The 9,420-nt window shown below is 33.2% G+C and overlaps 2 protein-coding genes across 3 annotated transcripts in view; one reads left to right on the top strand and one right to left on the bottom strand.

Moving 5' to 3' along the window:
* The first annotated feature begins 4,453 nt into the window (after positions 1-4,453).
* LOC129216517 (tigger transposable element-derived protein 4-like) lies at positions 4,454-5,134 on the top strand. The gene has a single exon (XM_054850732.1). It carries the CDS (start codon positions 4,454-4,456, stop codon positions 5,132-5,134), a length of 681 nt encoding a protein of 226 aa, XP_054706707.1.
* A 711-nt stretch (positions 5,135-5,845) lies between these two features.
* LOC129216018 (serine/threonine-protein kinase STK11-like) overlaps positions 5,846-9,420 on the bottom strand; it is a 29,573-nt gene continuing 25,998 nt past the window's right edge. The window contains exon 9 of one of the 2 annotated variants that reach the window (XM_054850154.1): positions 5,846-6,487. The gene's annotated coding sequence lies outside the window, so the exon portion shown is untranslated. The remainder of the gene's footprint in view (positions 6,488-9,420) is intronic. The other variant, XM_054850155.1, reaches the window with a different exon arrangement.

Genomic DNA, 9,420 nt, shown 5'->3' with positions numbered 1-9,420 from the left:
TCATAACTGTACCTAGGAATGCAAGTTGAAAAAAAACAATGCTTCCAATATGTTTTTACATTTTTCGGACATGGGGCTCATAGGAGTGAGTTGTATACTCAAGTTATACAAGAATTGTATAAGAAATTCCTGGAAAAAAAAAGATTTTAGGGGGGAACCACCATGAGTCTCCAGACTTGCTTCATATGGTCATGCTTTTGAACTTTGTATCTCTTTAGCCTCTCAGAAGAGTTAGTGGCTAGTATAATGGCTATGAAACTGTCAAAAACTGAAAAGAATTGGGAGGCACCTCTTCCGAAAAGTGGTACATGTTGAGGGAAATGGTGGTGATATTTAGATTCAGGGGGTCATTTTATATAAGCATCAGCAGGAATTACGTCAAAGCATTTTGAAGGTATTTTTTTGGCCTTACAGTGTAGTTAACAAATTTAATTGCACATTACAATATGGGATAAAAGAAAGCAGTTTGAAAAAAAATATCTTAATATTAATAATTGAGCTGTACTCCAAAATAGCATTGCATATAAGTCAATATTGATGCATTTTAGAAATTGGAAAAGAATGAATAAGACAACCATAATATCAAAAATTTTATTGAACAACATAGCTAATACTTCAGCAAACAGCATTCAATTTAACATCTGTAAGCATTTTGATAATTTTAAGGCACTTAAACATTATACCATTTAGTATTTGGTTTGCCTTAAATTTATCAAATTCCTTATTTGTATTAATTGCAATGAGATTACAACTTCATTACTGAATGAAAGAATGCAAGTATAGAAAAAATCAAATTGTGCGTTAATAACAGCATTATTGCACTTTTCTCATTTTGAAAAAAAAAAAAAAAAAAGCTGGATGGATAAAATTTATTGATTTTTTTTCCTGAAGACATTTTGCCGATTAAGCTATGACATGTGATGTAGTTTAATATTATCACATACAAACTCTTTTTGAATGTTAAAAACTTGAAATTTCTATTTTCTTTCTTGTATTGTTTTTTGGGAAGCAATGGGCGTACTGAATGCAAGAGAGCTGTAACTAAAACGGAAAATGTCAGTAAATTCAAAAGACTGAAGTTTTTTTTTTGTGAGTGTTCTTAAGAACTAATTCAAATTTAGGTATGCCTAATGTAGTTCCCAATTTTAAAATTTTCTATCGCTTCACCTGAAAAAGCAAGTCAGGGTCGATCCAGGTTTTATATTAGGTCTGCTTTTGGTGAAAGAAAGGAAATTTTTGTGATTTTTAAACTTTTGGTTAAAAAAAAAAAGAACTTTTTTGAACATTTTTCTTCCACATGTTTTTTCTAAAAATAACTATCATATTGTATAGGGATAGAGCAGGGATAGCCCACTCACCACACTGGTGCCACGGCAAACTCAATTTGAGTCTGAATCGAACCCTGATTTCTGAATTGTAGCTGTCTTGCATTGGGAATGCAAAGGATCTAGTACACTAAGATAATCAAAAACGCTTTGTGCTAAAATATGAGTAAAACAGAAAAACAATGTAAATAAACTGCAAATTGTGTGTTTGCTTAACAATTTACTTTATTTATACTGTTTTTTAATTTTACTCACACGGCTACATACATAGATCAACCACCTCAAAATGTTACACGAATGCCATAAAAGTATTTTCCCCATGGAATTTACTCCTTATTTTAAATGAATTTTAGCTGCAACAAGGGAAAAGGATAGATTGTGCCTGTCAAGAAAAATCAAAGAACTCTACTATGTAGTTTGCACTAATCAAAGAAAACCATTTTGATGATAACGAAGGTGTAGAAATATTCTTGCACAGTTTGTCGACTCAGTACAGTAAAACCTGTAAAGTTGACCACCTTTGTAAGTAGATCACCTGTCTATCTTGACCAACAATGTGCACCAAATTTGGCTGAGAATCGTACAATAAACTTTTTGTAAGTTGACCACTAAAGCACTGCACCGCAAGTGGTCAACTTACACAGGTTTCACTGTATTTTCAAGTTTTTAGTTACAGGATTTTAGACCTTCCAATTGGTGAGAAAAATAGTCATGGTGGAGAAGGTGTAAAAAAATATTATACATTCAAAAAAGTTTTTTAGTATGAACATAAATTTACCAGCAGTTTAAACTTGATAGAGGCATTGAATTTTTACAAAAATGAATAAACAAAGACATTCCATATTACAAGGGCTGATATTTTATAAAGATACTAGTGGTACCAGTACGACTTTGCCCGTAGTACAAAATTAAAAGGTCATTTGGTTCGCCTGTATATTTACAAAATAATGGATGATGAATTTCTCGCCAATTGGCTATGTTCATTCCCTCTCCCATTCCACGTCATGATAATTCCGTAATTTACTCGTCCATCTTATGATAATTTTGCCCCGGAAAATGTTCTTGAAATTGAAATAGAAAAAGAACAAAATCGAATTTTCGAAAAATCGCTTTGAGGTGCAACCCTCATGCTACAAACTTTGCTAAATTTCGTGAAAATCAGCTGAACGGTCTAGGCTCTATGTGCATCACAGAGATCCAGACATCTAGACATCCTGACAGAGAGAGTTTGAGCTTTATTATTAGTAAAGATAATAAATTAAACTGTTATATATAATTCTTATGCTAATACATTAATTGCAAATAAAGACTTTTTCATTGTTAGCATGCAGATAAAACACTACCAAAGCAAGGATTCATGATAAAAATTGCAAACACAAGCTTCCAGAAATCTTGAAATATAATAATAATAATTTCAACTGTAGAAATATTATCTTTTGCTCCATACCATAAAGTTCTAAAAACTAAAGATCTGTTTGGAAATGTGGCAACAATGTTTCACTTTTATAGGGAGCTTCACCTCTTCTGAGTTACTAGTTTGACAAACACATAGGTGTTATCAGTGCAAATCTGAATTTATAATCCTCGGGAAAAATCAAAAACTTTGAATTAAAATGTCAGTTAAAAGAGTTTGCTGCTGAGAAAACAGTGTTGCAATTACAATAACTTTTACAGGTGCTTCTTTTCTTTTCTTTCCCTATGTATTCAGTGAGCTACAGTTACTGCCCCCATTTAGAAGTACATATATATTTCTTTTAATGATAATTGATAAGCTTATTATTAATTAAAAGTAATGAAAAATATGTAAATTAAAGTTATTTAAAACATAATGAGCAATAAAATACAATCAATACTGTTTGACATTAAATACTAGCTGGTTGTTGAATTTTTAAAATATACAGCAGTATATATGCAGTATAACTTCGATTTGACGATTTCCTCAATTTAATGATACATTTCACTGGTACAGACTCATCTGCATTGAATGTATATTCTCGATTTAACAATAATTTTTTCCAGTCTCTTGACGATCGTTAAATCGAGGTTGTACAGTCAAACTTGTATAATTCGAACATGTTTAATTCGAATTCGTGAATAATTCGAAGATTTTTGTCAATCCCTTGAAACTTGTGTTCAAATTACTGCTAAAAAATCTTGGTTATTTCGAAGTCCAGCTTCTTTAATTTGAAGTTTTTCTCCTTTCGAAAACAACAAAATCAATAGTTTTTAAAGGTGGCCGATAATTGGTTGGGTTATTTTTAGCGACCGTGGTAAATTCTGTCAGGAAGAGAAGGGGGGGGGGATATTCTTATCTGTTCTAGAAAACAGCGCCAGGATAAAAGGGGGAAAGGAATGTAGACCACATGTCTCCAGGATGTCACCAACCACCTGTTTTTCACTCCCTCCGAGTAGGTGATTCCCGCCCCTTTTCTTGTAAATGACACATGATACTATGGCCAATGGGATGAATCATAGTTGACACGTGCATGTTTAGCATTTCCTTCAAAACCAGGATCAAGTCAATATCATTTGAGTTTTCTTCCTTGAGATTTTAGTTTCTGCTGCGCGAGTTCAGTAAGATGTCGTTGAGTAAGCCCCGTGTTCCTTATAAAATTTTATCTTTTGATCAAAAAATTGCTATCATACTAGAGGTAGAAAAAGGAGTGAAGAAGAAATGCATTATCGCAAAAGAGTACGGAATAGCTCCAAACACTCTTTCCACCTTTTTAAAACACAAGGAAAAAATTTTGAAATCTAATCCAAATCGCAAACAAGCTTGAGAACCAGATAACCCAAATGTGGACGAGTGTGTTTTGAGATGGTTTCAAGCACGTGAGGGGCAAAAACATTCCCCTCAATGGAACTCTTGTTTGAGCAAAAGCGAAAGAATTTGCTGTCAGCTTAGGAAACAACAGTTTCAAAGCAAGCTCCGGATGGTTGGACGGGTTCAAGGAAAGGAATGGTTTTTCTTTCAAGACTTAGTGTGGAGAAAGCGCAAGTGTGGACCAAGATGCAACGAATCAGTGGAAAGAAAAAACTGCTGAAATCATTCAGCACACACATGAAAGCGGCATTTTCAATGTCAATGAGACCGGACTTTTTTTTACAATTATACCCCTACAAAGATTATGTCTTTTAAAGGTGATAAATGTAGTGGGGGAAAACATAGTAAAGATCGAATAACCTTACTTGTGGGAGCAAATATGGACGGCACAGAAAAATTACAATTACTAATGATTGGTAAATCAAAAAATCCAAGGTGCTTTGAAAATGTAAAAACAAAACCTGTAATGACGAGAAATATTTTTGAAGAATGGCTGCTCGATCTAAATCGCAGGTATCAAAGAAAAAACAGAAAAAATATCCTATTTATTGATAACTGCCAGGCTCATAAATCAGTACCTGCTATGGAAAATGTCACAGTTAAGTTTTTTCTGCCAAACATGACGTCAGTGCTACAACCAATGGATCAAGGCGTCATTAAAAATTTAAAGCATTTTTACGGAAGTCTAGTAGTGCAATACCTCCTTACTGAATCTTCTATAAAGCTTCCAGTTACCTTCCTCGATGCATCAAGAATGTGCATGGTCTTCAGTGAGTCAAAAAACGATAGCAAACTTTTCGATGAAGAAAATTTAACTCTTCCTACTGCATGGACAGACAGCATACTATTTCATGATTTCGTCAACGTCTATGAAAACATAGACATTTGTGGAGAGCTATCTGATACAGATATTGTATCCGAAGTTCTTAACGAACAGAGCAAGTCAACAGAAGACGATGAAGATATTGAAAATGACATAGAATAGCTGTGGCCAAATCCAACTGCAAGTGAGGCAATTTTCCATCTAGCAAAATATCGTCGTTACGTGGAGGGACAACCCAACGTGAATGAAGGTGTGTTTCAAGCTGTAAATATTCTGGAAGATTTTGTTAAAAGAAATCAAGTAAGCTCTTTAAAGCAATCAGAAATATTCCAATATTTTAAACAGCCGCAGTATTTGATTTAAAATTAATAAATATTTGTTTTCGTAATTACTGTTGCATAATTTACCATTTCCCGTTACAAAAATAAAAAAAAATAGATAATTCGAAGTTTTACGTTGTCCCCTTGCACTTTGAATTATCCAAGTTTGACTGTACTGTAATTAATAAATACATGTAACAGGAGGGGGGGATGCTTTAATATCCATTCTCTCCAGTTCCAATTAGATTTGGTTTTATATTACATGCTATAAATAAATTAGAGATGATGTAATAAGGATGAAGTCTTTGAATTTAATTTTGAATCATGGTCTCTTGGACCTGGTTCAGTTAATCAAGGCCAGGAAAGATGAGCAACAACTTGTAAATAAATTAAAACACCTTCAAGTACTGAAATGATTCACTTTCCAAAATTGCTAATACAATATGTGTATTTAGCCTCATGTAACAAACGTACAGTATGAGTAACTTTCTTTTACTCAGTAAAACCAAGTCAAGAACTGTGCAATGTTTTACTATTTTTCTTGGCAATAAGGTATCATAAGAATTTGGGTCAAGTACAGCATAGAAAGTTTATATAAACCTAAATGACTTTGGGATGTTGCTAGTAGTTCCTTAGTTGAAAAAATTAACAAATAAATTAAAAAAAGTGAAAAAATTATGGATAAAACTTTTTATTTATGTCATTAAAAATACAAAAGTTATAAATAATGCAGATTTAATAGTTACAATATTGTCGCCTCAGAACAACAGTAGGCTATCTTACTGTTGTTTCTTTGATTAGATGTCTAACAGTTGATCTGACGCAACAACATAATCTTTTGATTATCTCTTAGTAAAAATATCTTAATGTAATATTCCCTTACGATTTCTCATATCTGACAAAACACTCCACAAAATAAAGAAATAAAAAAAGTAGGAAATATTTTTCTTTCTTCTCATTGGCAAGCTGTGCAGAAGAACATATTTAGAACAGTTTAATTTTTCAATGCTTTTTACGACAATGGTTACCTTATTTTTAACAACCAACCTTGACAATCCATATCTGGTTGTTGTTATATTCCCCTCACTTGTTGAACGGTGAAACTGGTAAAACTGAAGAGACTTAGCCAACTGATTATTCTGACATTTGACCTGGGCACATACAATCTTTGATTTATTCATTACCATCTGCTGTGCTAAAGAGAAAAATAAAATTGTAAAAGAAAATCTAATTGAGTTTCTTTATTTCATTACTCTTTACAGCTATAAAATACAGAAATAAGCTGAAACTTTTACAATTTTAAACTTTTCTATGAAAATGTACTTAAAATGGGCTTGAAATTCAAATCATTTAGTGGGGGGGGGGTCTTTTTTGAATATGCAGGATAAGAAAAACTAAGATTTTTTTCCTGAAAATTTTTGTAATCGAAATAAGTTTTAGAAGTGCAGACCTTTCTAGTAAAATCTTCCACATTTTCTCCTCTCTTTTTGGAACAAATGTATTCCTAGCAGTTCATGACCAAGATCTTTAATTTTTGTTCTGAAGGGATTTAAAAAATATTTTGTTCAGTAGTTTGCAACTAAATTTATGAATGAGATAACTAATTGAAAAGCGATAGCTCTGTGCAGGTAAATTGGATAAAAATGAAACAACGTTTAAAAGCACAGAAAAGATAAAAACATTATAAAAACGCAGACATGTTTCGGAGGCAATAGCTTCCTTCCTCAGTGCGAAATGTACAAATGGAAGAATCAAGGTCAGTGGGAAAGTTTAAATTACGTAACCGGAAAAACATTGACCAATCAGCTATCAGCGAGTGCTGAGGCAAAATATGACGTATTCTAACATGTAAGATTGGAGAAAAATGCGAAACAGCAAAAGACTCATTACAAAGATTATTTCAGTTTTTATGAATGTAAAAGGATTCTAGAAAATCTAATTCACCTACTGTTGTAGGTCTGCAAATGATCTTGGCTTCCGAAAAAAGAAAATAGTGCCCTGTGTCCCAACAATGTTTAGCAATTGAAGATTTGTTCAGTTCCTGTTTTTTAACGTGGTTTTCATGTTCTTTCAAACGAAATTTAAGTGAACGCCTTGTCTGTCCCACGTAACCGATATTACATTGACAAGGAAAGACGGGCTTTTTGCAAACTTTCAATCCGGAATAAAACCTCCAACATACGTAGTTTTTCTTCAACAAATTTTGTGGTTTTACCGTTTTATCCACATATTTCTTTTCGTATTTCTAGAATTCTTAGTAAATTTGACTTTCGCGTAATTTACAGACCCATAAATAAACTTTCTTTTTCCAAACTGAAGGACCCAATCCAACCACTTGATCAGTGGGGCATATATCACATTCCTTGTCAATGTAATATCGGTTACGTGGGACAGACAAGGCGTTCGCTTAAATTTCGTTTGATAGAACATGAAAACCACGTTAAAAAACAGGAACTGAACAAATCTTCAATTGCTAAACATTGTTGGGACACAGGGCACAATTTTCTCTTTTCAGAAGCCAAGATCATTTGCAGACCTACAACAGTAGGTGAATTAGATTTTCTAGAATCCTTTTACATTCATAAAAACTTAAATAATCTTTGTAATGAGTCTTTTGCTGTTCCGCATTTTTCTCCAATCTTATTCAATCTTACATGTTAGAATACGTCATATTTTGCCTCAGCACTCGCTGATAGCTGATTGGTCAATGTTTTTCCGGTTACGCAATTGAAACTTTCCCACTGACCTTGATTCTTCCATTTGTACATTTCGCACTGAGGAAGGAGGCTATTGCCTCCGAAACATGTCTGCGTTTTTATAATGTTTTTATCTTTTCTGTGCTTTTAAACGTTGTTTCATTTTTATCCGAGATAAGTAATATTAAAAAATTGACAGAAACAGGGCATAAAATAATCAGTAATCTTCAATTAGGTCAGTATTTGTCACTTTTTAGAATTTAGTCAGTAACCTTATTTCTTAGCAAATTAATTGAAAAATTCATTTTGTGAAAAGAATCAGCTTAGCATCACTATATTTTCAATTTTTCTATCCTATTTTGGTTTACTCCATAAAGTCTAAAATTTGCAGAAGTGCTCTCCTAAACTTAAATTTCATTTTCTGATAAACTTTAAAAAATGCCAAAAAAGCAATCTTGCTATATTATCAAGTCAATGCTAATATATCAGCCCAATTTCGCCAACCTGGTAGTATGTTATACTTGATAAAAATCTTTGCTATTCTTTTATTGGATTGGGATGATTTAGCTTTATGGAAAACCTAGCTGTCCCCCCCCCCCCTTGATATTGGGTATATTCTTTGAAACATTTTCCTGTTTTTGCACAAAAGTACAAGGTAAGATGAAGATTTTTTCGTGCAATCAGGTATGCATGACAGCTACAATTGTGTACAATATCGAGATCAGTAAAAATTTGTTATGTTTAAATTTTTATTTTAATTTGTTGCTTTTAACTTTCATCGTAAGTTGTTACAGTATAAGTGAACTTACACACTGTCCCAAAAATTTAGACGCAAACATAAAATACACAATTCACAGTAAAAATATGTATGGAAGGATATTTAATTTCTTATGTGATACAGTAAAACCTGTAAAGTTGACCGCTATTTTCAGGCACAGAATTATATCTTATCATATAATTCAACCTCTGTAAGTTGACCACTAAAGTAGTGCACCACAAGTGGTCAACTTACACAGGTTTCACTGTACTAATGATAAACAGTACGTAAAGCACAAGGTTAATTTATTAGAAAAAACATCATGCAGGGGTGCCCACCGGGGGGGGGGGGGGGGGCTAGGGGAGGGGATCATGGTGCAGATTGTGCCATTGAAATTTTTATGGAGGTTTGTTTTGAGGGGTACTTTTCTATTTTTTTTTTTGGGGGGGGGTGGAGTCTTTTGCAATGTTTAGAGGGGGTGCACCCTTGTTCTTAGGAGGTTGGGCACCCCTGCATCATATGTTGAATTTATTTAGAAAAACAGAAAATAGGGTATCCCATAATTTTGACAGTTTTTCTCATAGGCAAGTGGTGCACAAAAGAAATGGGGGTCAGAAGTGAAGGGTGTTGGGGGTGGCACCCCTGAAGCTGTTTTTTTTTTTTTTTTGAAATTAG

This window comes from Uloborus diversus, chromosome 2, assembly GCF_026930045.1.
Source record: "Uloborus diversus isolate 005 chromosome 2, Udiv.v.3.1, whole genome shotgun sequence".
In the NCBI taxonomy this organism is placed as follows: Eukaryota; Metazoa; Arthropoda; class Arachnida; order Araneae; family Uloboridae; genus Uloborus; species Uloborus diversus.
This window is presented reverse-complemented; position numbering and strand designations above follow the sequence as displayed.